This window comes from Rhea pennata, chromosome 1 (genome assembly GCF_028389875.1).
Source record: "Rhea pennata isolate bPtePen1 chromosome 1, bPtePen1.pri, whole genome shotgun sequence".
Lineage (NCBI taxonomy): Eukaryota > Metazoa > Chordata > Aves > Rheiformes > Rheidae > Rhea > Rhea pennata.
In genome coordinates this window covers 52,241,275-52,268,742 of record NC_084663.1, presented here as the reverse complement: position 1 = coordinate 52,268,742, position 27,468 = coordinate 52,241,275, and the positions used below count along the sequence as shown (strand labels likewise).

Sequence of the window (27,468 nt, the reverse complement as noted above, 5' to 3'; positions counted from 1 at the left end):
GAGGTTGGGAGTAGCTGCTATACAAACCTTACAACTTCAAGTATTATGACAGATCTTGAAAATTTCCATTTTCATAGTGGTAAGAAGTCTGTTCTTCCATGTCTTGAGTTACTTGCTTTTTCTTTCTCCATTCCCTTTGCTGTACTTCACTATTTTGAGTGGTAGCACCATACATTGTCTTTGGGCTTACAAAAGTTTCATTGTTCATCTCTGTTTCTTCAGCAAGTTCATCTTGATCAATTATTCCACATTTCTCTTCACTGAGGTTTTCAGGGTCAGCCCATTCCTGCTTCTCCCCAGAAGCAAAGATAGCATAGAATATCACTCCGCTGTAATGCACTAGGGCTGCGATCAGAAAGACATTTTGCCATTCTTCACGGGTCTGAAAGAATGGTACAGGTCTCATTAGGTTTGCAGTAAAAAGAAATGTTAATAACTGTATTAGACCATGGATTAGCGTATACTGAACATTGACTAGCATCAATGTTTAATAACTGATGCTACATATACAATGTTTTATGAAAGTCATTGTTAAATCTTTTTTTCCTTCTTAACATAAAAATGGCTAATAAAATAGAAAAAGAGGCTTTTTTTTTTTTCTCACGGTGAAGTTTCTCTGTGGTATGTGAAATATTCACAGAGCTGGAAATGCAGGGCTCTCACTAACTACTGAGTCAATCCCATCAGAGATCAGTGATTGCTTAGGAGTGCTGCCTAGAAGTGCTGCATTGCAGAGAAGTTTCTCAAGTCCTTTAAGCATTCATAGACTCAGACTCAGATGGTATAAAATAACATCTCCCCACACAGATAAGTAGTTTATAATAGCTGAGAATCTGGCTCCAGTGCTGCTGTAAAAATGAATGTTTAAAGCAAACAACAAAAACAGAAAACAGCTGCAGAGACCGATGGTGAAATAAAGTTCCTAGGAACCTCTGAAACGGCCTAACTTTTGTCCCCTAACCTCATCCCTTTCCTAGAAAACACAGAGAAATGTTACCTTGTGTTTAGTCATCGCGCCCACGATGAGTGGGCACACCATCCCCGACAGCGTCCCCACACCGTTGGAGATGCCCATCAGAATACTGGCGTAACGCGGGGCTATATCCAAGTGATTCACGTTGAATCCTGTGACAAAGACAACAACCAGCTACATCATTTTGTGCTGCCAGGCCAGCACGGCTTTCTATAGCCATTCTGGCTGAAGGAGGTTGAAACAGGTAGATAACCTCATGCTTTAGCTACCGGAAAGAAATGTGGCACTTTCTTGGGAATAACAATAGAAGATATGTTGCGACTCCTTATTCTTTTTCAAAACCCTTTCTTTCCCTCCCCTCCCCCCCCCCGCTGGGACCATGTTGTATAGAAAATATCATTTGGTTTGGTTTCTTGGTAATTTAAAGCATCTGTACACCCCCTCTCCTCACGCTGAAATGAAGCACTTGGCAAACATTTTTATTTAAAGAACGAATGCCTCATGTTTGTCAAATGCCTTATTTTCATTTAGGTAGCAGTGTTTGAAAAACATGTTTTCCAGTACTTTAAATAACAGTTAAACAGCATGCTAAATAACCAGAATATAAGCCAGTAGGAAAATGAATTAACTTTGCTGCAGCAGATCTATTGGGTAAATACATTAATAAAAATTAAAATAAAAACAATAAAAAGCAGCTCAGACAATTGTCATGCTTTATGTAATGAAAATCAGTCATATGAATTATATATGTCATAAGAAAGTATGATTAATTCCAATTCTATGGGATTAAATACAGTAAATGTTTGAGTACTGGGAAAATCCTGCAATAAAAACAGATTGATAGAAAATGGCCTGTAAGCACTTCACAACTGACTAGCAGAACTATTTCCCATTGACATAAGCCTGAAAAGACTGAAGACCATCAATTTCTTTGCCCCTTTTTGTTACTGAGGTGGAACAAAATCTCATTTATCGTGAGCAAAATTCTCTTTCCCTGATATAGATCCATCTCTTTGAAGACCCACCAACTGATGGCCTTCCATCTCCATAATAAGAGTTTTCTTTTCAATTGCAATGGTATTGATGGAGCTGCAAAAGTCAGTCTGAGACTGGTGTGCCCCATGAAGAGGGTAGAAATAGCTGCTCTGCAGAAGCTCTGGTTAGAGGTCAAAACAGAGGCGGAACTGGCCTAAAAGCCAAAATTGGCAGCTAGGGTTGGTAGTGGGCTGGCAACTGAGATGCTTTCAGCAAGTATTCATGTTATCCTAGAATAATTCTCTCTGCCTCCTTTTAGGCATACTGTTTGTGGAAGAGTAAGAGGCAGCTGCCACTGTAAATGTGTGTTAGAATCCAAACAGCACAAAACTGATGCAAATTTGAAACAATAAAGAGTAGGTTCTTCCAAAGCATCTTGTCCTACCTGTAATACACCTCACAGAAACTGAAGTAAATTATTTCCAGTATAGCAGGAAATATGGAACACCCCATAGCAGCCATGCTAAGAGCCAATAGAATAGTAACATTGTTATTATTAGTAATAAAACCAATAATAAAATAAATAATAATATTAATTCTTACCTGAAATTGCAAAGCCACTGAATCCCACTGCTAACACCAGAAAGGAAATAGCCACACCTCTTGTATGGGAGTAACCGACCACCAAAAGCAATGTTGCTTCCATCCCAAAGCCTTCAAATGAAACACATGGGAATAAATTACTTTCTAATTACTAGTAGTCAAGGAAATACCAATATGATCCAGCCAATTAGTGGCTCAAAGATCTTTCAGGTGTCATTGCATTTCTTGAACACATTTGTCGTTCTTGTGGAGTCACAGAAATATTTGAATATTTGTTGTTTGAAAATGTACTTTTTTCTCCTCATTGCTGTGTAAATGACCCAAGCAACTGAGAATGTCAACTCAGTGACCACTGTAGGGAAACAAGAAAGTGAGTCTGTGCAAAGCGCTGTACAGTTCACAAAATGCACAAACATGGCAGGGAAAGGAGAAAATTACTTCTTCCCTTCAATTTGTTATGGCTGTAGTGACGTGAGATGCTTTTGGTAAATGGAACAAATGAGTATTTTTCAGGTGTGTGCCATCAACACGATAGCACACGCCTGAGCGTCACAGGGAGCTTGCAGCAGTTAGCCTCTGCCATTATTGCAAATTAACATTTTCTAACGAGTAACGTAACAATCCTGTTTAACATTTTTTGAGTGGCACTGAAAACACCCCCTGAAAATACAATTACTCTGAGAATCCTTTGTGAAGATGAATAGCAACGCTGTGTGGCATCTCTAACTGCAGGCATCTCTTCGTCTCAAGCAGGCTGTGCCATCCTTAAATAATGCAAGCTGGAAATTGGCAGAGGAGAGTTATTCCACAGGCTATCAGGCTTGAAATTTTTGTATTAGTTTAGTGTCTTCCCATTACACATAGCTATCATTTATTTTTCAGTTCAGTGGCTGAACTGGATACAAATTATTTTGTGATGACTAAAAATCATTTTCACCCCATTATTTTTCCACTATCCCACCTGCCTAAGCTTGCAGTGGGTACTGCTGAAAGTAGCAAACAGGAACATGGCCAGCTAGTGCAAGGTGGTATCCATTGGGAAGAATCTTTCCAGCACCACAGTATATCTGTATGAATTTGCAAGATGAGACCTATTTTATTGCAGTACTCTGCCAGTCTTTATTGTCCTTTTAATTATTACTCAGGCTCCTTGCCTCTTCCCTTTCTAAAAGCATGCTCTAAGGATTGTTCATGTGGGTAAGGATTTACAGCATGAGGACATCTAACATCAACTCTTCTATTCCCCATTAAATGTTTCAGATTAATCAGCTGCAAATGCAATCTAGGCTAATTTGTCTCTTACTACAGTTAAAAATGGGCCAAACTATGACACCTGCATCAACTGGAGCCCACAATTGAAATACCCATATTTTCAGAATCCAGCAGTACCTCCACAATTCATGACCTTCCTTACAGTGGTAGTGGTCAAAATCTTCCTGCTCCGTAAGAAATCAGCTAGCTGTCCTCCAATGGGCACAATGATTGTCATGACCATGTGAGGAACTGCAGACAAAAGGCCAACCTGCAATTAGGCAAATAAGTGCTTACTGGTCGTGTCCTCAGGATTTCTGGGAAAGAGAAAAGGAATGGTATTTTTTGTTCACCTCTTCTTTTTTCCCATCAGACAGATTTTTAGCACAGATCCTAGTGTGGGAGAGCTGTGGACCCCTCCTCTAACAGGACCCCCACTCAAGGTCTAAGGGACCTTAAGCTAGCTCCGTCCCATCTTTAGGGACTTCTAGGAGCTCCCATCTGGGCAGAGGCAGCCCTCCTTCCAGTGCCTTCCCCACCCCCAGAAGCCACCCACCTTGCCCTGACTTTAACTTCTCTGCTGGGACTTGTGAGAAGCCCCACTGTGTCTCAACAGGACACAATTCCTGTGGCCACAGCCTTTCCTCAGTCAAAAATTGAGCTGGTGGGACCAGTGTGCAACCATCAGCTTTTAAGCACCTAAACTGCTATCAAAACTAAAACTAGACAGCTAGCATCTCTGGGCCAGCGCTGTGCTAGACAGTGCAGGATGGACATCTGCAGGGCAGAAGTCTAATTTAGGCACTTTGAGTTGCTCTCTGCATCATCCTTTCTCCAGCTCCAAGAGTGAGGAGCAAGTCCTGGGGGCAGTAGAACTGACATGAAAAGCTGAGGTGCAGTTCTGCAGCTACAAGAAAGGTCAGAGCCTAGGAGGACTAGCAAGCCTGTAGCCCCAGTAGCATGCCTTTCCCTGTGAAGTGGCACCTACAGGATGTTCCTCATGGTGCCAGCCACTGGCCACTCACTGTCCCTAGCAGATGAGGAGAGCCAGAAATGGGGTTTATTCACTACAGGCGTCACACAATGCCCTGGCCAGGGGGGCAGTCAGGTGGCCCACGTCAGGAAGATGGGTCCATGCAGAGCATCCTGCAGCTTCCCAGTGTCCAGGACATCAGTGAAGTGGGAAGTACCCAGGCATCTTCCTTTATTTGTTACTTTTTTTTTCTTTTTCCTTCCTTCCCTCCTTCAGTGAAGTAGAGAAGGTCTGTCAGGGTTTTTCCCTCCTTCTACTTTCTTGCTCCTAGTAGGAAAAGCTCTGAGAAGGGACTGTGCCTCCTCATGCTGGGTGATGAGAATATCTCCCCATGGCCCAAGAGGAGAAGCCAGAGCACAGGAGGATCATATTTTAGAAATGCCAAGCAATATTCCTGCTCTTTAGTGCTTACACCAGAGAGATGCATAGAATACTGTTAGTACTGTTTTCTAATGCAAACGTCACAAAGCCCTGTGTTATAACATGTTCTGATACTAGAATGTTCTATCTTGGTTTTCAACTGCTTTTATACATTTTTAATAGTCATGTTCTTAAGGAGCCCTGTTTTGCACTGCAAATCAATCCCTGTTTCCTGCCACTGTTTAAATGACGGCAGTACCTGCACACTGTATATGGAGTAATGAACCTGGAATGTAAAAACTAAAGTTACGGTGGAATTTTACAATAGTTAATTAATCATATGTTTGAAGTTTTGCATGTCTTTTGTTCTTGTGGGATTAGGGCCTACAAATTGATGCTCATCTTTCATTTTCTCCTTCTCTGGAGATCTTCAAGGCCTGCCTGGGTGCAACCCTGTCTAACATGCTCTAGGTGACCCTGCTGAGCAGGGAGGTTGGACTAGATGATCTCCAGAGGTCCCTTCCAACCTTACCGATTCTATGATTTTCTAACAAAGGGTACTTAATTTTTCTGTTAGCACTGGTGTTTATCCCAGATACCGTAAAACACTGTATTTTGCAGACTTTAGTGACAAGCATGTCATCTACTAGAGGCTCTTCTTTGGGCAAGTAATTTAGTGAGAAGTTTGAGTTTATTTTCTAGGATGTGAAACCTCCTTATGTTAACTATGAATCAGTTGTACATCTTAATTGGTGATGTAAATAGAGGTGCAACTCTTGCATGTATGGAAGGCAAATTTAGACTAAACATACCTACTTAATTATCCTGTACTTAATTATCCTGTTCTTCATATCAGTGCTGTGCTTGGCCATTCAAAGTATCACTGCAAATGATAAGATTGCAGAATCTGGGCATAGCAGTGCTCCCAGATCATAATGATAATGATAGTGTTGGTTATTAATTTGCAGAATTACACTTACTCAAAAATAAGTTATGATGTAGCAAATTCTTTTTTCAAGGAGTGCTTGGAAAACTTTATTGAAAAATTACTTTGTGGTCTTTTTTCATGCTCTGAAGAGGGAGTGTGCCTGGCTTTAATGAAGTAACAGCTAATGTCCGCTCATACAGAATTTGATCCTTGATTGTCAATCCTGGCTAAGAAATGAAAAAGAAGGAAAGGATAATTGGGGTTAAAAATGTGTGGCAGATATTGCTAAACTGCCAGCACTAAACCAAATATGCATTCTTATTTACTTAGCTTTTGGCTTTTGTGATGTGGTTCTTTTTTTATCAACTCTCTTTTCCAAAGTAAACTTTTCATATCCTTCTATTTGCTAAGAATTTGATGCTAGCAAGTAGGCATGTCTATCAGATCTCTGGAAGTATATCATCCCAACTACTTAGCATAATCAACAGTAATGATTACAGCCAGATCAGAGGATCCTCAGGCACTCCACATCTTCTTGGGTGAGGTCTGAAGACCACTACTTCAGCTCTGACATTTACCTTACTTATTGCAAATCCAAAAACTTCTTCAAAGTAAGCAGGCTGACTTATAAGGAGTAAATAGAAGGTCCAGCTTCTGCAAAAGTTTGCCACAATGATTGCATAAACTGGCATTGAAGTGAAAAATCTCTTCCAAGGAGTGCTAAATTTCTAGAAAAGACAAAATTAAAGGTATTTTGGGGTAGACAGAAGGCAGAATAAAGAGATAGCCCAATTCACCTCTAGTTTTAGAACTAAACTGACTTTGTATGTTGCATCCAATTTACACTGCAAATCACTTACAATGTAAATGAGTGAAAATAGGTATCCTGGATTAGTGGGGAAAGATAGGCAGAGAAACTATCTTTGAATACACTGGATGTTTAAGATGCCTACTATACTATTGTTCTCTTCAGTAAAACCATACAAGGGCTTCTGGAACCCTGTTACTGGGAGAACAGGATCAATAACAGACTCAAAGAAAACTAGACAAAACTTTGTTATGTTCTCCACTTTTTGGCATGACTCAGCTTGAGACATTCCATTGAAAAGATTGTGAAAAAAAAGAATTCTTCAGACTAAGGAACATGCATTGTCTCAGCAACATGCAGCTACCTGCTTCAGCCTAATTCATCTCATTCAGCAAAATAAGTCTATGATGGAAGATTTAATTTATATATCTTGCTTTTGGCATTTCCAGTTTCTATTTATACTTCAGTAATCCATATAGCAGGAACAAAAGCACTTCAGAGCCCTTTGTAATACTACAATGCTATTGTAAGCGTTGTCACTTACAATAGTATTCAAACCAGAAGCTAAGTAAAATGTGTAGCTGTGGCAATGTACATAGGTGTTCTCCCCTTATTTAAATTGGTAGTTGTGTACTGCAGGCAAATATGCACATGGTCATGTGCAAACACATGCTTGTGGTGCTGGTGTACACTGCAGTAAAACTACTGTTCAGGAAGGGCAAAACTGTGACATGCAGTGAACGTATATCTCCAACTAAGAGCTGAGTGACTTCAACAAAACATCAGGAACATACCCAAAAAACCGAGTCTTATACTTTATACTGTCACCAAGGCTGTCATACCAAACATAAAGAGGAAAAAGAGTTTGGAATTATTTTGCTCCAGAATGTTCAAGAATAAAAGCTAAGAACGAACAGCTGATCAAGAAACAGCTTTGTTTTCACCACTAGCAAAAACAAGTTACCTAAATGAACGGAAAAAATGTTGTTGAAAATTAGGCTTTGAGTTAAGTTTCTAAGGGCTTAAAAAAAATGAAGGGAGAAGAAGAGTCTGAAAACACTGAATGGAGTTGCTGTGGGAGGGAGCAGGCCAGAGGTCCTGGGCAGAGCCTGCAGAATTTCCATCGCCATTAATGGAGACCCAAAAGGCAGCTGGATGATTTAACATGTGGATTCAGTTTCTTGTTGAGGTATTTCCAGTAGTATTTTTCAGAGTAACCCTGATAACTATTCAAAACAGGAGATCAGTGAGCTGTTCCCGTTTTCTCTTCTCTCCCTTCCCCTCCCTGGGTGAGGGAGGTCTATAAGCTGAGTGCTGAAAGAGCAATGAGTTTTTGCCTGTTGCTGAACTCTTTCCATCTGGTTGCATGAGCCTAATCCTGAAACCTTTAAGAAAGGAAAAAATTCTATATATTGACAGAAAATACCTGCTACTCTTGAACAGTATCCATCCGATTATAAACTAATCCTGTCCAAAGTGCTCATAAATTGTAAGTAGTCACTGAAACACCTTTTTTACTTACATTTGCACTAGCAAGGCTGGCTCCTTCTCCTATACTTGTTTCTATATATATTCTTTCTTCATTGCTTATCGTTGGATGTGCTGCTGGGCTCTCATAGGCATGAAGCAGCCAGAATACGTACCAAACAATCCCAAACATTCCTGGGGAAGTGAGAAAAGAAAGCCAATAAAGCTACACCTCAATATCAGCAGGCTTTGTAGTTTATTTCTAATTTTGTCAATTAGGGCAAATCTGAGTAGACAATATGCCTAAGTAAGAAAAAAATGATACCTAATTCTGTATTTACTGCATGCTTGTTTGTACAGTGTCTGAGTGTTCTGCTGCTCCTATTACTTGGTAAGTGTTATGTAGAGAAAAGGCAAAAGTAAAACTTTTGGGGGCGGGCTGGGGAAAGATAAAAACAGACTGATCATAACAATCTGGGTAAAAGGACTTAACAATCAGATTTTGATGGCAAACCTTATGGTGCAGTCAGTGTTTCCAGAGAAACCAGCTCCTCCTCTTACCTGGGTCATTAATGTGAGAGGCTGGGTTTGTGCATGCCTGCACCTTGGAGCCAGCTCTGCCTCGTGCCCCGGAGGGCAGTGCTGAGGTACCGCAACACCACCACGAGGCCAAGCCAGTGCGATGGGACCATTCTCTGAAGGTGGCACTGTTTTCACCAAGGGTGGGCAGTGCAGGGCAGATCCGTCAGGATAGAAGGTGTTAGAGGCATTAAGCTTCCCACCAGCAGCGTACGCTGTAGTGCATGCTCTGGGACATGTGTTAGGTGAGCACCTGTGCTCCTGAGCCACTTTCACGACACAACTGCATCCAACCCTGTCACTGGCTGACCAGGGTTGTAGCTTGGTAAAGAGTAAATTGCAATACCCATTTGCAACCCCTTTATTCCCCAGAACAACTTTGTTCTATCCTTATTATACAGGTTTTATAAAACTGGTGGCAGTACCAGTCTAGTCGCAGAGATCGTTTATGTTAGGCAACTCACCATAAATATAAAAGACTGATGACCATCCTATATACTGTACCAATACACCTGCCAACGGCATGGCGACCACTGCTCCTGCGTAAGATCCTGAGGGACAAAAGGGTTAAGAGAACATGTCAGCTGTACTCGACAAGCCCAGGCTTTGCCTCAAACAGCCCAGGCTGCTGTTCACAGGGGCAGAATCGGAGGGAGGCTTCTGGCTGACCACGATTTCTTATGAGCATGGTGAATGGGATGGCAACTGCATTTTGCTTAAGTTGAGAGGACTGGCCCTTGCTGCCAGGGAATCACTAGGCTCACTTTTTTTGGCTGTGTGTTATGTAGGGAAGTGGGATTCACAAAGCCGAGACTGAATGCAGGTATGCTGAGAGTCTCTTGTCATGGCTCTAGCCCCAAGACACCATCAGTTCTCCCAATGGAGGGTGCTTTCCCACCACCCCTATATCTGTTCAACCATGATTTGTTCAGATCAGAGGCATGAACAAACTGCTGGAATAAATAATCAAGTGTTGACAGGGGGAGAAAAAAAAGGATAAAAAGTGGGTTGTGCCAAGGTTTTCAGATTGAGAATGTAGTAAAACAAGTTTATGAGTGACCTGGAGAAAGATATGGGCATTTAAGTGCTTGGAAAGGAATTTCCATGAAGACCCTGGGAGAATTCATGCAATCTGGACATTCAGTTTCAGTGCAAGTGGCTTTATCTGTTGCCTTGAATTATTTCAGAAAATGAGATGCCTGTGCTTTTAACATTATTACATGCTTTGTTAAAGAACACCTTTAACCTAAAACTACTGGTGCATACACAGGAACACCTCGCTCTACTCATTAGCAAATATTTCTCTGCAACAGTTTGCAGTGACCCTTCTCCCTCCTTTCTGTATAACTCAGCATTCCTGCAAGAATAACAATGCCCCAGACTATGAAAATGCTCAGAGAAAGAGGAATCTGGTTAATATGGGGTTTCCAAATGTTTCTGTTGTTCCTTTTCACCTTTCAAGTAAAAAAAAAAACCACATGATCTGTAGCAACTAAAATGAGTGCTGAGCTACAGGATGGAGCTTTCTCTACCCTCTGCTAAGAGTTCACAGAGAGAGTATTGGGGATGATGGGGCTTTTTATCCTGGAATTATTTATAATAAAAATAAAATTCCTATAAGGTGAAAAATTGTGGGTTTTTTCTTGTTTTGTTCTTCCTTTTATTCTTCCTCTTGTATTCAATACTGTATTTCCTCCAGCCTTTGAGTTCTACTAGTGGGCAGACTGCTTCTTCCTATGACTTTTACCTTTTCTGTTGAATATTGTCTCTCATAGATATTCCTCCTCACAGGAGGAATATGAGTGAGTATTCACTCATAGTTCCAATTTCCCTATTGAAAATGGGAAGGGCTACACCACATACAGCCAATGAGGGTGTCTTAGAGGATGAGAAGTGATAGAGTGAAGAAAGGAGCAGTGCCTTCTCCTCCACTCCTAACAAGCAGCATATTTGAAATTACAGCACAACCATTCCTGCACTGTACTCTGTGTATCTGGACATTTCAGGATGCAAAAGTCAAGGGAATACAATTGGATTATGTCTTGCCTTCCTCCCATTTAGCTGTCTACCCAAATCCAGCCTGGAGTCTATAAGGAGATACTAACATTCACAGTTCCTGCTGGAATTAGCAGTTAATTGAAGATTCAAGGTTACCAAAGGAAGATGAAGACACTAAGTAATCTTCTACCTAGGATAGGTAGAAGGGGATAGCTCAAACTAAAACTGGGAAAAGGCCAAAAAGGCATGAAAATCACAATAGTCTTTATTGGCAAGAAACAGTCATAGAACAGGGACACTCATGGGGGCAGCATTTTCAACAGCTGGTGCCTGGAAAATGATTAAAAGAAATTCTTTTTTCCTCTTTATTAATGAGACTGTAAGGGAAAAGAAGGAATCCTCTTTGAGGAAAAAAAGTGTAAAACCTTAGAATTTTTCCTTCTCCCCATTTCATAACAAGACTTAAGGCTGTTGCCAGAGGGCTAGGTAAATTCCAAAGGGATTGAGAGAATCATAGAATCATAAGGTTGGAAGGGACCTCTGGAGATCATCTACCCTCAGTGTAGCCCATACAGGGACTGAACCCACGACCTTGGCATTAGCAGCACCACACTCTAACTAACTGAGCTAAATCTGCCCCCCAAGAGAATTTGATTTTTTTCATATTTCCACTGGGTTCCTCTCCCCAAAGTCTTCTGAAATTTCCCACAAGCCATCTTTAAGAGGGCTGTCTGTTAGCTTTGGAAAAGGTCTCCGAGAAGAGAGCAAATTATGAGTCTGGACATAATTCAAATCAGAGGGAAGCAGAGCAGCTAGTGACAACAGGTTGCAGCACCTCCGCTTCAATACTTTCCACAAGCAGCCTGAAGCACTTAGTCCTTTAAAGTATTTTTTTAAGTGCATGCTTGATTAGAGGGGTCAGTTCAATACATACAATGAGTGGAATCCCTAAAGATAAAGCAAATAAAAATGCACTTTCTCTCATCTGACACCACTAGACCTGATTTAGTTTACTATGAGAATCATTTGGGGATTGGTTTTAAATTATAAAGGGATTAAATATATACATATAAAAGATCCTCAGGATCCTAAACTCGGCATTGAAGCTGAATAGGTATGTGGGCAGGTGCTGCAAAGACTTGTATTTCTCTTGTAGATCACAATATGAATAGAATATGCCTAACAAGAAGCATGGATGGAGAAGAACCACAGACCATACATGCTTAGGTGACCTATGTAAGCCTATCAACTTACCGCAGAAAGATGTGGTTGCCAACCTGCTTCTCTCCAGTGGGGGAGCCCATTTACTCCACATCCCATGGCAGGCTGGGTAGGTGACACCCTGGCAGACATTTCACACATTATTCAATTTGCTTTCTCTTCATTCCTACTTGAACCAGTTGCTGATACTGACAGCCTGTCTAGTTGTCTAACTTTTAAAATTATAAATCAATATGAGTCAATTCGTGATTGTAAAAAACACTATATTTTACAGGAAAGCAGCTTTCTCATGGGCATGTCTTCATATAAACCGCTAAACTGAAAATATAAATCAATAAAGCTATCAAACACCGGTGAAGGAAATGAATAACAAAGAAAAATATAGTTTGATCACAAAACCTGACAAAATATCTTATGACATTTTAGAATCAAATCTAAAAAAACAAATGATATAGGCAAATACCAAAATGGTGAGTATTCCTACCTCCACCAGACCTTGAAGAATTCTTACAAACATCACACAACCATAGTGTACTCTTGCTGCAGAAGGGATGAGCATATTCAGTGTAGATGTTAGAAAAATTGCTGCTCCAAATACCCTTCAGAAAAAAGTAACACAAAAGGAATATTATCATCTACTTTTCAGAAAGGCTGCTGTACTCAGGTACAACTCCACAGCCAATATCACAAATACCTGCTATCTTACCAACCCAGATACTTGTGAAGTTAATTATGATGCCCCCTTATTGGCAATGAGTCCTCATAAATTCGATATGTTTTCTTCTCCAATGAAACAGGAGTTTCAAACAGACTTAAATAAAGCTATTAGATTTTTCTTCGTATCAGAAGAATAGACATTGGTGTTGTTATTGGAGGCTAATAGTGAACATGCTGTTTATGGGAGTCCTGAACTGACAGAAACATCCCGATCTTGGAAAGTACTTAAATCCTGTTAGATGAATAGGTTTTAACTTAAACTGGGTAAACGCTGGATTAAGTGCTTCTCTGAAACATGAGAGTGTGCTGCTTATTTCCACTTCCTGCTGCTAAAATATATCACTGCACAGTTTAAGATCAGCTCCTTTCTAACATTACTTCTCAAAGTAACACCTACAAATGTCCTGGGCAACCACGACATAGAAGGGACATTCCTACAAGAGAGCTGCTGTGAAAAATACATTGCACAATATAAGCATTTTGTTACCCTATCTAGGAAGAATATCTCCTACAAGGTGGGCACAAGTCAGTCAAGGCTCTAAATGCACAGGGGCCAGGTGCCTTCAGGAAATCTTTTGCACCCTCTCAAACTTTCTCATCTGTTGGAGAAATAGGTTGCAAAAAACTTCTGTGTAGTGGCAAGAGATCCAAGCAGCACCCTTGAAAGCCCAGACCACTTAGATGCCCATGGTAGCACCATACAGAGCTCCAAGCCAGCTCTGCCTCACTCACCTCAGTCTGAATGTGACCTCTTCCCACAGGGGCCTGGGCTTTCCTGAGCTTAACTGAAGAGTAGTGCAGGTTTACCGTGCTATATCCAATAATGTACAACAGTGACAACAGATGTGACAGACAACCTGGGCTACAAGACAACCATCCGAACGTGGCATGAGCATGGGCATGGCACATAGGCTGGTCCATGCAGCCATACTGCTGCCCTGTGGATGAAAGTGTCCCTGAGTGCTCAGTTCAGTTCTCTTACAGAACATGTAAAAGCATATCTGGGGAGCTCATTGAAAAACTCGAGCTCTTGTACCACAGAAAATACCATTGGAAACCAAGAAAAGGCTGGGAACAGTTGGTTGAAACACCATTGAAATTGCCACTGTTAATAAGAGTGGACTATGCTTTATTTACTGCAGTTCACGTGTGTTCAGATCTGGCTGACTGAAGCCTCAGATTTCCTTTCTAGACAACAAATGGGGCTCAACAGCTGTATCATACACTCTCCAAATATCAAGAGTTCATTAATTCAGCGTCTGTGGAAGGTGGATCCCTTGCAGGGGTCCTGTTACAGCATTGAAAAGTATCAGAGCAAATGTCTACAGGCAATGAGAGCTCTCCACAACTGCTGAGCACCAGTTAAATTGAAATGATTACTATTAATCCTCAGCAGTTTACTGGCTTTGTTGCATCGTCTGCAATTTAAAGCAACCTGGATCCCTGCAGACACTTCTGTGTAGGGGATCAATCGGTCACTCTGCAAACAGAAAGTTGCAGCAGTTGGTCCGCTTTGGGACGACAGCACGTTACGGGATAGGAGTTGCTGTCTTGCTCCAAGGCTCAGGGTGACACCCTGAGGATAAATCAGTCCCTTTTGCAAAGGCCACTGACTCCTAGCTATATTAACATTGCTTAGCAGCGTTCTCCTAGGAGTGGGCTGTAATTCACAACCCTTTTTGAAATTCCTGAAAATTCAGAAACTTCTTACAAGTGCTTACGGTGTTACGTGCATGTCATTTGGAAAGGACGCACTGAACTTCATTTGGTATATGAATGATTTTATACAGATATTTGATTTGAAATTGTCATATTATGTGGACATTAGTGGTGTTTCTCTTCCTTTTGGTTTTTCTGCCAAAGACACACACAAATATTATTATGTACTCTTATCATCTGCATCTTCAAAATATGTAAGCCTTTAAAAACCTTTTATTGCCAGTTTCATCTTTCTTACTTTTTTAAAAAATAAAAATTTTGATAGTTTACATTTAAGTCTCTTTTGGCAAACATATTCACTGGAAATATATTACTTCTTTTTTTGAATCTGAGATTATTAGTAGTAGCAGTATTAATATCAATTCTATAGTGCCAAGATCTATAGTCAGAGGTCAGCGCTGCTTTATCTAAATTCTGTGCAGCTTCTGACAAAAACTATAGTCCCTGCCTGGACAGCTCATAATCTGAATAACAAGAAAAGACTCGACAGACGAACACAAAAGCAAAGTGCCTGGGTAGGCTCGGAGAGGGGAGCGACAAGGGAAGGGAGTTCTACAGAAAGCAATCTAAGAATCTGAAATGAAATACAAAGCACACGATCATATCTTGACATTTAGGAGACTGCCTTCAAAGCCAAGTAAATATTCAGCTGAGAAATAAGTATTGCTTAGCTGTCTATTATGATGAGTGAAGGAAAAGTCTGCACTTTGCATCTTTTTTCACCACTAATAGAAATATCAGCTCTGTTACTGTAGTGCTATCAACACTCTCAGAGATTTACATAAAATTGTGTAAAAATCTAAGTTAAAAAGCAAGTGAAAGACCATTCCATAAGAAAGAGAGCATAGCTTATTGTCCAAACAGATAGCTCTGAAAACGGAGTATGCAATCTTTGCTACTTCATTTAATGCCAGCTCTTCATATGCCTGACGTGTAAATGCATCCTTTGTACTAAGCTAGAATCAGTCATTCTTTTGCTCCCATTTAAGAGGGTTACTATTTAAGAATGCTTCCAGCATCCTTCCAGCAATTCATTGCCTTTTATCTGAAATATGTTGGTCTCCACCTTGGCAAAAAAATAGCCTAGGTCTTTTCATTCATTCGCGTATTCTTTTCTCCTCGTCGCTCTGTTCCCCAGGCAGCTGCCACCCTAGAATCAAAGCAGAGTTCTTCAGCGACGGACGCCTCTGCCCAGTGGGGTGCTGTTACTGAAAACTGATATCAGGCGGTGCCTCATGTTTCATGTCTCTTTGTTACTACCAAATAATGATGCAGTTATATTTGGATGACTTTTTGAGGAGAAGCAGCAAGTTAAAGGAGCATCACCACCAAGTGTTTCATAAACTTTTTGGTGGAATGCAGATCTACACAAATTTGGGCAAATGTAGAAAAGGACTTATGTGGTCTCAGACTGTTGTGTGCAAAATTACAAAGCACTCAATATTTTCAGCTGTTCTGAGATTCGTTGAAACCCACGTTATTATAGATAACTATTTGCATTACAGAAATGCCTCTGGGGTCCATACACGTTCAATTTTTCATAGCACTGAGCCGAACTTAAACAGATGGCAAAACAGCTTATATCTAAACCTATAATGTGAATAATAGACTAAAATAACAATCTCATTGCTAGTGTGCAGCTGGGACCACAGAAAGCAGTTGTCTTCCTCAGGATTTGGGTTTGCAGACTGGCCCCAGAGCTCTTTGTTCCCTGCTCTGCGCCCTGGCAAGGCCAAGTTTCTCCTCAAACTGAAACTCAGGATCAGTAGTGAATCCTCCCAAGCTGAAACAGGTTGGGTAAATGAGGAATAAATGAAAAACATGGAGTTAGCCAAATCTGTAGGCATGAACCTACTGCTACAAACAAAAATTCTCTTTAAGCTCTGTCTTCTGGGTACTGTTGTTCCTCAGCAAACACTTTATGATAGTCATAGGTCCAGCTATCTGTACTGTCATGTTGTATTGTGCTACTATATTGAGTATGAAAGTCATATGGGCACAGAAATACAGCTTGCTGTGCATATTCACAATGCATATGCAAATACAGGTTCTACTAAGGAAGTAGTCAGCTGAGAGAATGAAGTGAGCTGGAATGAAAACATGATTGATTTTATTGTTCGTAAGAAAATAAAGGAAACAAAAGCCAAACTAATAAAATGATGAATTATTTAGCCAACAGTGTGCACATCTGTAGAATGGTCTTTTGATACCTTCCGCTGCAAAATTTTATGGAGAGACTAAAATGGTTAGAAAAGGAACTGAACTAGCCAATTTGTTTGGCTTATTGGATAGAAGGAAGACAACTTTGTTTAGGCACTTTTATCTGGTAGGGAAATGAAGAAAAGAGTATGCTAGTACTGTTATAATAGGAATGGGAACTGAACTCAGAGAAACTTTGGGATTCAGTGGAGGAAAGTCAGGACTGAGCTTCTGGACAATTCTGTGGAATGACTCTGCCTTGGAGTCGCTACCGTAAGGGCATTGCCGTAAGCACACGAGGGAAGGAAGAACCATCAGGCAGACTTGTAACTCCCCATGGCTATTTGCAAAATGCAAAGAGCGAAGTAGTTTGATTCTAGACAAAACAAAATGAAACTGGTCTTAAGGAATCTTTTCCAGTTACCAAAGTCTTTTCAGATAAGTCACTTCATGTTCACCGAGGAACATGAAGAGTGAACAACCCTCTTTTCCATCTGTAGATCCCAAACCCCTTCACATGAACATCCCATTCACAACCAGCTGCCTTCAGACAATTTGATGAACAAGCTAAACTGGTAGCTTGGGAGCTGGGAAGTAGACCCATAATGGAATCTGTTTCCAGTTTTGTTTATAGACATAAATACTTCATGTTGAATTCCGGATGTGTATCCCTGCAACACATTTATTCATTATGTTGGTTATCATCATTTAAACAGGGTAAACAATGATCAGGCTGCAAAGCTTGGCTCTTTTGCTTATTGTTCTCTTACCTGTTAGCAGCTAGTTTGTTTGAAATGAACCCTCCTGGAATTTGTGTCACGATGTAACCCCAGAAAAAGGAGCCATGTATAAGTCCCACCGTCTCTGGATCCCAGTTGAATTGGGCTTTCTGTAAAGGAAACAGTAAAAATGCTGCAGGGTGAAGCATGCTGATTATAAGATAACAACTGCTGGAAAGTCATTCAGAAGTCATCCCATCTTCCACATCAAGACAGCCTCTTTGCAGTGGTGCTGCTCTGCTGAGCTTGGATTTCCCCAGTTAGGGCAGAAGGATGACAAATTCCCAAATGAGATTACTATTTTTACCCTTAACAGGGAGCAAAACTTAACTTTCACCTTAATCAGGGGCAAATAGGAGAGAAAAAGGTTTCAATTAGAAGGGAGTTGATGCTGCGCGTTCGTCTTTGCCTCTTGTCACTACTGCCTATCAGGTTGATTAATTTTGAAATTAATGTTTCAAATTAATGAAACCTTTGCTTTCAAGCCTATTCTGTGCTATAACAAGGAGCTGATGTCTTTCAATGGGCACATCGGTTTCCTGATGTTTATCAAGGTTGCGCATGTGCTTTGGGTGCATAGGCTGCCTAGTCCAGTAATATCCACAGCTCTTCTCATCAGGGTAAAGTTTGGACTGCTGACCAGCTGTGTCAAGCGCCATGGAAGCAGAAAAGGCCAGGAGGAGAGTGGTTAACAACTAAAGACAAGCCAACATTGGAGCTGGTCAAAAGAGATGCAAAGCTGCAAATAAAGCTAGGTAAAATTAGCTATCTGTACAGTTTATATTCTATTAAATGTGATGCCAGTCATACTAGGGATGGATTTGGATACAAAAGCCACCAACAGGCTGGCCGTAGATGGCTCCTGGTGAAAGCTGTCTGCAGCCAAGAGGAATGCTTTCACCATGCATCTCCTCACTGGATGCTGGACAGCTTCAGTCTTCTTAAAGCTTCGTCTAAAGAGGACATTCCTGTTCTCGCATGAGCCTGTTTGAAATACTTTGTTCAGAAACAGGATAGCAAAAGCACAGTGCAGAACAGAAGGGTGATGAAAAAAAGAAAGGTAGATCCAAGTTGCCCTTTCTACTCTCTCTTCTGAGAGGTAAGAACGGGGCCTGACTCAGTATCATCATAGTAATATAAGGACAATCTTCACTTTTTCTCGTTGAACCCTAAGTTCAGAAGAGCTATTTCAGAGCAAAGAGGAAGGATGTATTTTGCTTCATGATAATTTTTATGTTAAAAACATGGAAAGATGTGTACTGTTTCAGCAGTATCCAAAATCAGTCAATAATTAGAGTGAGTATAAATGAGATTCAAATTCATAAAGTTTCAGAAAGGGATTCAAGAGATCATGTCCCTGTACCAAAGCAGGACTGACCAGTTCCCCGAGAAAACTAAACCTACAGCTTCTTAGGTGCATATTTAAAAGTCTGTGGGCATCTACTCCAATTTGAAAATACCATGGCATTTTAACTCCAAAAATCTCTAGATACCAGTCTGGATTGTTAATAACCTGTAAAAACCTTTTGCCACCCATCACAAGTGACTGCTTTAAGGTCTCAGAAATCATCTACTGATTTGAACGGAGTGGACCCAGCCCTATGTAGAGCAATGAATTATTCCTTCTGTAGCAGCATCATGGCAAATTTCCCTGAGAGACTACTTCTCCTTCTTCAAAATAGTCTCTCAAGACCATCTTCCATCCTCCTCAAAAGATCAGTAACACTGATCCTTTGGCACTTCAAAACAAAAAATTTTTCTAAAAGTGATTTTTCTTCAATTGGAGTTAAGGTAATGAGCATTGATGGAACAACATTTCAGGCTATTACCCCAAGATACCAAAAAGTGGGGGGAAAAAAAGCTTTTAAAAATACCTGGCAGGAACCATTGATGCTACATACTATGGCAGCTAGGGACAAGATGACACATTCCTTACTCAATCATCCATGCCCTTAGTATGATTTTTTTTCCTTAACAAAGAGGACAGACAAGAAGCAGGAATAAAAGTTTCTACCACTGCAACAAAATATCTTTGACTGAAAGGTCAGAGACCTGATGGTCATGGGAACCAAATTCAGTTCTCATTTCTGCCACTTACATCCTTATGACATTGAGCAAGATCTTCAGCAAACGTTCAAATCCCACAGATTTTTAGTGACTTAGGGATTCAACACTTACACTCTTTGGAAACCCAAACACAAGTGTCTCTCTGGCTTGGTTTGCAATCTGAACAACAAAATAGCACTTCCCTACTTCAATAGGAGAATATGAGAGATGGAGAGGGGGGTAATTTTATCATTAAATGTACAGTCCTTTGATATGTGGTACTTTGACAATATTGTAGTGGGGTCCAGATAAGAGCAGAGAAAGACGGACAATTCCTCACCTGAAGCTGTGGTTTTCCATTGACATAAACTGTGTTGTTGTTCACCATTTCCACAATAGCAACACCCAGGTTGCACCTAATTCCAAATGAAATGCAGAAGCCAAGACCACTCATTATAGCAATGATGTAGCGCTTGGGCAGCCCGCAGCAGTAGCAGTCGAACAGCGGAGGCTTTTGGGTGCTTGCCCGCACGGGCCTCCCCTCTTCAGTCAATTCAATGTGATCTTCCTCTACGTTGGTGCCATCAATTTTCCTAAAAGGATTAAGACAGATAAAATGAAAATGCCTTGCTCCATCAGTAAGATTCATTGAAACGTAGATAGACAGTTAAACGTGCCAGTCAGCCACTAAATCATCTGCTTGCATTTGTTTCATGATGTTGTGATGAGTTAGTATCAGGCAGGCTTTTAAAGGTTAGTACAGCCTGCATTTTTTCATGAGTAACCTCTCAAGCCACTTTGCTGGACAGCTGGCTGGAGAACTGCTTGCAGGCTATTTGTGAGCATAATTATGAAAGCTCTATTGAGGTCATCAGAAACTGTGATAACTTCTGCTGTATATATGTGTGTGTGTGTGTGTGTGTGTGTGCCTGTATACATATGAAGAAATGCATCATAATTTCTAATTACTGCTGTTATCCAGAGGCAGTAGTATGTTTCCAGAAAAGCATATACACAGCACAAAACATGCTCAGCCAAGAACTGGTTTCACCTGACAAAAAGTAGGCTAAATTGAAGAGGGGGAAAATACTTTGGCATCAGAGCACTCATTTTAGTTGTGAAAGCACAAGGCCCAGACCTTTTTCTGCGTGGAGGGATTTGAATCCACATGTCCCCTCTTCTCTGAAACATCCTCTCGCCATAAGGTTTTAGGTTGTTGCAAAATGAACTCCCTCAACTCCTGTCACTGACTGTGTTGCACTTCTGTTTAAAATACGTAATATTTAATGAGGTTTGGAGAAAGACAGGAACTTTCAGGGCAGTTGATTCACTTCTCTTCAGCAGGAGAGACCGAAAGGGCTTCACTGAGAACAAACCTGTTGTAGCAGCTGCAGTGCAGTTGGGGAGAAAAGGCTGGGGATGGGGGCTTTCCTATTTCCTCAAGAAAAAGAGCAAATGGCACCCACTCAATTATCCTGCGAGAAGCTGCCCGTAAGTTACCAGCTCAGACCAATATTTTTTGTCTAATAATATTTCAGAAATATCGTCAAGAGAAGGGCAGTGCTGAAGATCCCACACAGATGTCCAGGTTATGAGGGTGCTGCCCGTGGAGCCCTGTGTCACCTAAGGTAGAGAGGAGGCTCCCGCAGAGGGCAGGCAGCTACTGCTGCCAATGCAAGGAGCACTCCAGCGCGGTGTTTTACGATGCAAATGATCTCATCAGTAGAACCATTGCCCAACACTATTTCCTGCACTTACGGAAGTTTCTCCTGTGACAGTGCAATTAAAAATTAATTTTGTCTCCCGATCTGATTGGAGGTATTAATATCCTGTGCTATAGGAAGAGGGGATGTCTCTAATAAAAAAATACCAGACCAGGGAGAACTGAATGCACACGATTAGACTGAAGCTAAACTCTTCCTTTCCTAACATTAACTTTTTATGCATTTATTTTAAATGTAGAATATGGGCTTTCTGACATACTGAAACACAGCATGTTTGGCTCTGAATACATGAAGAGCCCACTAAACACTACTTGCAAGGTTAAAGTTAAGTGTTTACTAAAGGAAGACCTTGATCATCAGTTACATTACAAAGCTTCTGAAGCACTGAGCTCAGATCCATGTCCTTTCACATCTGCTATGGAACTACTTTCAGTGCTACGAAAATGTGAACAGAGTTACTTAATCTAAGTGAAGCCCAGCTTGCTGTATAAGATGATGAAATGGATTAATTAACTCTTTTCTGATAAGGAGTAGCTTATTTCCTTCTTTCACACATCTGGCCTGAAGTGTATTTTAATCTACCACACTTCTGTTGCCATGCTTACCCTTTGCTTATGTCCTTACATTTGCACAGCAGAAAAATTAATGTTTTCATATTGATTATAAAGATACCTCAAAAGATATCACAATGATGTCAGTCTACACACTTAAGAAAGTTACATTGTGAAACTGGGTAGGAGACAAATTTCAGAGACACAAAACAGACTACAGAATTTGCTATATTTCTTTAAACACTGTGGCATCCCCTCACAGGAAATTAACTGTTCATCAGAGGTGCAAGTTCTGTTTCAGAGCGGCAAGAGTGAAATCCAAATGTGTCCTTTTCACAATAAAACAAAGAAATCTTTTGAAGCTAGCAAACTACAACGGACCAAACAGACTTTATATAAATTGCTTTGAAATTATGACTTTTTCCGCTTGTTGCTTTCATGTAAGAAAAAGGTTTTGTCACTTATACAGGCTATACTAAGATGTTATTTGAGATGTTGACTCAGCATCAACAAACATCTGCCTGTCTGCAGTGTTCATAGAGTCTCTCATAGAACTGTGAGAGAAGGAGACAGTATCTGAAGACTTTTCGTTTAATCACAAAACCTGCTTTGAGTTTTCAGTCTAGTTACTCTTAATTGACACTATAAGAGAAGTAGCACGCTCTACTCATATATTCATATTCATTCCATATATGGATGGTCTACACCTGCCCAATCTACATGCAAGCTGGATTGGTCGTGTACTAGGAGAACAGCATTGCCTAAATCACTGCTTTCTTGAGTTGCTTTAAATCTAAAGTACTACCTATAATCTAATGGATAGGTCTCCATAACAAAGGTTTTGCAAGTATATATGGAATATATGGCTTCCTGAGATGCTTCTTATGGACTAACTATGTCTTTCCAATATGAAATTTCACTTCAAAATCTCAGCGTTTCTAGGATTTAGAGCTATGAGCATTACTCACTATCTTACTCCTTTTATGTCATATCATAAAACCATTGCTCCAGCCCTATTCTTAGCAACAGGAAAAAATGCACGTTGCAGACCATCAGTTCACATTTCCAATAACTGGTAGAATCAGAGTGTTTTAGGTCCAAAGAGAGCTCCAGAGGTATCTGATTTAACCCCTCGCTCAAGGCAGTGCTAACTTCAAAGTCAGATCATTAGTTCATTGAAGGCTTTGCATTGAAGCAAAGTAACACAGGAGATGCGGTATGTCTGTGGTGTTGAAAGTGATTGAGCTCTTGAGATTCACTGGCAGAGAACTATTAGTGAATGAGAGTACAACAGAGAGTAACGCATCAGAGTAAGGTGCTTTAAAAAGAAGATACCGTATGTTCCACGCTCTGAGAACTTGTATAACTAGGTTTAAACTGAATAAAATGTCAAAATATAAAAACTGAAGACCACAGGAAGTGAAAATGCAATTGAATTATTACTTATTAGACCGGCTACTGGCTTAAAAGAGTCATTAAAGAGGCAGAAGTAGTAATTTTGTCGTCTTCCTCTAACATTATCTAAAGTATTGATTGAAATAAATGAAAACAGAATTCCTCAAGATTTTTTTACTTTTACAGATCCCTCTATTTATCTGAGAGTGATTAGATTTTAATTGGTGCATTTTTTTGGTCAGCTGGCAAAGATTAGACTCATTATGCAAAGTCAAAACATCTGTTCCTACCTGGACATTTTCAGCTGACTGTCAATTCGCATAGGCATGCAAACATCCTTCTACTCCAAACTCACTGTTCAAAGTGACAGCCAATGAGCCAGGGGTAGCACTATGAGTCCAGCATTGCTTCTACATAGAATCAGTTTTGCTATTGGAGCCCAATACTTACAAAGAAAAGCAGGTTGAGAACTGATCCACAATGCCAAAACCTAGCAGCATGTATTCGTATCCCCAAAGCCTAACATTAGCGCCTCTCTAGCAGATTTGGCTTGGAGACATAGGTTCTGATAGTGCCGCTAAAAACTTTCCCTTGTACCCCAGAGATGAAGAGGAAATCTGATTCAGAGCCAGTACTCTTTTCTAATTTATCTGACTAAAGTTGGAGAGCATTTTGCTGCGCCTGAATATGTATTATCCTTTACATCATTTTATTTGCTCTTTTCATCAAATGGGCAACAGCTGGCAAGTTAGAAAAGCTAGGTTATTTGAAGAGCTCTGCATCCAGGTTCTGTGTCAAAAGTCAAAAATACTGTATGTATATAAAAATACAATTATTATATAATAATTCTGTATTTCATTTGTGACAACTGGACATCATCAAGCATATGCACAAATTTCTGCAGCTGACTTTGTTTCTCTTCCCTATTGAACAGTTCTACTCTGCCATTTGCAGAATTTTGGAAGAATAAAAGAAATTTTTTTAATTCAAATCAGTAATAACTAAAATCCTTGGAACACATATACATTCACTGAACTGTATTTATGTGCTTTAGCATAGGGATTATCAATGTCATCAAATTATGTAAGTGGGTGGAGCAGAATTACACCATTTCATTTTGTTTGATTAAAATCACATCAATTCTACAGTAACGCACATGTTAATGCCTACCTATTACAATACATTCTAGAGTAACTTTTTAGGATATTACAGTCATTTACAAGCTACAGCAACTCAGTTACACACACGCACCATGCTCCAGTCACACACTCACACCTCTGACATGGGTCACCACGCACAACACTCATTGACGATCCAGGCATAATTTCGGAAACCTATACACTGGCTCTCTGAAATTATCATTTATCCAGAAGCAGATACAATCTTCTGAGATCTTGTTTATTCTCTGGGGATTTGTCCAGATGATAACTGTCTATGCCAAATCCTCCAGCTGATGCATCAGTACTAAATCCCAGGACAGACTGTCAAATCTTCTTTAAGTCACTCAGTGACCGAGCCTGGAACCGCTGCGGTTTGTTTCTGCTTTACGTTTGCGAGAAGTAATAGTACGTCTCCAGCACGTATGCACCACGAGACCGTGTCTTGAAGGCGCCGCGCTCCCAGGCGGCCGGGCAGCACCACGGTCTTTCCCCAGCACAGGCTGGACGTACTGCCCGTGCGTACTGGACCATTTCGCTACCACCTCCCTGCAAGGAGCCTCGCGCGATTCCGGGCGCCCCGCGTTGCGTTCCCAGTGCCACAAGCACTGGGGGGCATTAAGCTTGCTGCACTCTTTAACAAAGGAAAAAATCTGAGAGGTCTCAGAGTGTGATCCAGAGCAGTGGAAGCAGTGGGAGTCCAATGTAAGGGTAAATCACCCATTGCAAGCTGCGTTTTTTAGCAGTTTTGGCTGTCTAATGCAGCCAGAGCTACACCTCGCAGGACCCAGATTAAATATAGCAGCTGTGTGATGTGGCCCATATGACATTAGTGATGATATTAAAGAGCCGTAAACCCATTTAGTCATCACCTTCTTCATCAATAAGCTCACAACTGCCATTGGCTGGTCAAAGACTGCTGAAATCCTCAGGGCAGTTAGGGCCTGAGATTTAATTTTAGTTCATGGATCTTGTCTGTGGGCAATTGCTATGGAGCAGCCAATAACTGGTAACTGATCTTGTAAAATGCTGGCCTCTGGGATCTACCCTCATATTTGAAAAATGGGAGAAATATGGAAGGAAGGCAGAGACTTGACATTTTTAGCAAGGCTAAAATGCATTTTTCTTTCCATTTTGCTGGGTTTGATCCTACATCAACACATGCCTGTCATCATACTCAAAGACCTAATCAAGTGTGTGCATTAATATAATCTATTGTCCATCAAATGCTAGAAAAGAAGCCAAATTCTTTGCTGATTTACAACCAGCTGAAGCCAATAGGATCGGATGAAGAGCAAAGTCAGTGTTTAAATTGCCCTTGTAATATATATAATCCTATATACAAATATACCATCACAAAAAAAAAAAAAAAAAAAAAAAAAAAAAAAAAAGTGTTACCCTTGTTTTTAGGCTAAGCTGCAGAAAATGAACTTCAAGGATACATATTTCATTCCTTATGGAAACCTTCAAATACAGCTGAAGAGATCGCTCTTGCAGCAGTTCTTACTTTCCTCCATTGGCTAGTATATCTGTGGAAGGCACTAGTATACTTATGTTTAAAAACAGAGAATGATCAAGTTCTACAGACTTGCTTGCATCTCAATTCAATTTTGGTTTGGTTTGACTTGGTAGCAATGTTGTTTGAGTTGGAGATCAGTATTCTCAGCTACATGGGAACCAGTAGGACATTCCTGATATACAGTTTCAAGAGAATAATCCAGGTAATCCCAGGCTTGCACAGCATTTCCACCTAACAGCCTCAGTGTGCTGCTACATTACTCTCTAAATAAAAATCCTACAGGTATTTGGTCATAAAGGCCAGTAAAACCCACAGCAAAGAGAATATATGATTGAATAAATAACTTAATTTGACACTGAGATAGAAAAATGCTCCCTATGATTTCTGTAGAGTTTCTTAAAAGTCAAAAAAGCAAAATTCCAGACTTTGTCTATAAGACTGTAAATGAAGAAAAGTTGAGTAGAAACAAGTAGACTGCAGGTACTCCAATCACATGATATAGAAATTTTCAGTGTAACTAGTAATGTAAAAGTGCATGTCAACTTTTTTTAAAGTGTACACTCTTATTTGATCCCATATATGTGCTGTAGTGTAATACATGTAAATTACTGGACATTTTCTTGCGATCAAAGGCACGTTCAGAAAGTGAGGGACTGTATTTTAACCGAAAAGAACATTCCCAAAACAAACTAACCTGACAGATATGAAAACAAATATAATTAATATTAAAAATATAAAAATAAATTCAGTTAATAAGTTGGCCTTATCATTGTAAACACCTAAAACAGTTAACATCAAGCATGCAAGAAACACTGCTGGACCCTTTGGCTGTCATCTCTTGATTACACAAGTAAATGTAGTCCATGGCCATTACCAACAGAAAAAATCTTCCTATTATACAAGCAATCTATTTGCCTTTATGACAGAAGTCATTTAGTATTTTTATTTACCAAAACAGAAGTCTTGCTGTCTGTAGCATTGTAAACTTCCAGACTGAGATAAAAATCTTTAATCTTTTTTCTTGCATGGATGCTAACAAGCAGCTGCTTCTCCTGTCTCCCTCTCCAGTTTCTGCTAGTCTCAATAAACACACACACGCGCGCGCGTGCATCTCTACTCAATAGATTTTTCTCAGTGTTTCAGAACAAGATTTTCCAAAATGCCCCAGTGATTTAGGAACATTAATTTCAAGAGTACAGGAGTCATTTGGGAGCATTAATTCCTATTAAATCATCAGTTTTCCCCATGCAAGATAAAACACAGATTGTATTCACATTTTGAAACATTTTTAAGCAAAGCAGTTTTTCCTGCTGTTTGTAATGTTAGAAGGCTATTTTATAACTTATTTTTGCCTCTTTTTTGTTTAAGATAAATATCCTGGAGGCTACAGTTACACAGTGTAACACACGCTGCTCCTTTTACATCTTCTGGTTTTGCAGCAGGGCGTCTCTCCCTGTCCGGACTCA

The 27,468-nt window shown here is 40.3% G+C and overlaps 1 protein-coding gene across 1 annotated transcript; it reads right to left on the bottom strand.

Annotated features, from left to right (window-relative positions):
• Nucleotides 1-43: 43 nt before the first annotated feature.
• On the bottom strand, nucleotides 44-25,017 carry SLC17A8 (solute carrier family 17 member 8). The gene is made up of 12 exons (XM_062574393.1): nucleotides 24,875-25,017; nucleotides 19,997-20,249; nucleotides 17,602-17,720; nucleotides 12,681-12,795; nucleotides 12,230-12,317; nucleotides 9,442-9,528; nucleotides 8,454-8,593; nucleotides 6,702-6,851; nucleotides 3,941-4,073; nucleotides 2,552-2,662; nucleotides 998-1,125; nucleotides 44-382 (listed from the first exon to the last, which is right to left on the bottom strand). Exons 1-12 carry the CDS (start codon nucleotides 25,015-25,017, stop codon nucleotides 44-46), a joined length of 1,806 nt encoding a protein of 601 aa, XP_062430377.1.
• Between the last annotated feature and the right edge of the window lie 2,451 nt (nucleotides 25,018-27,468).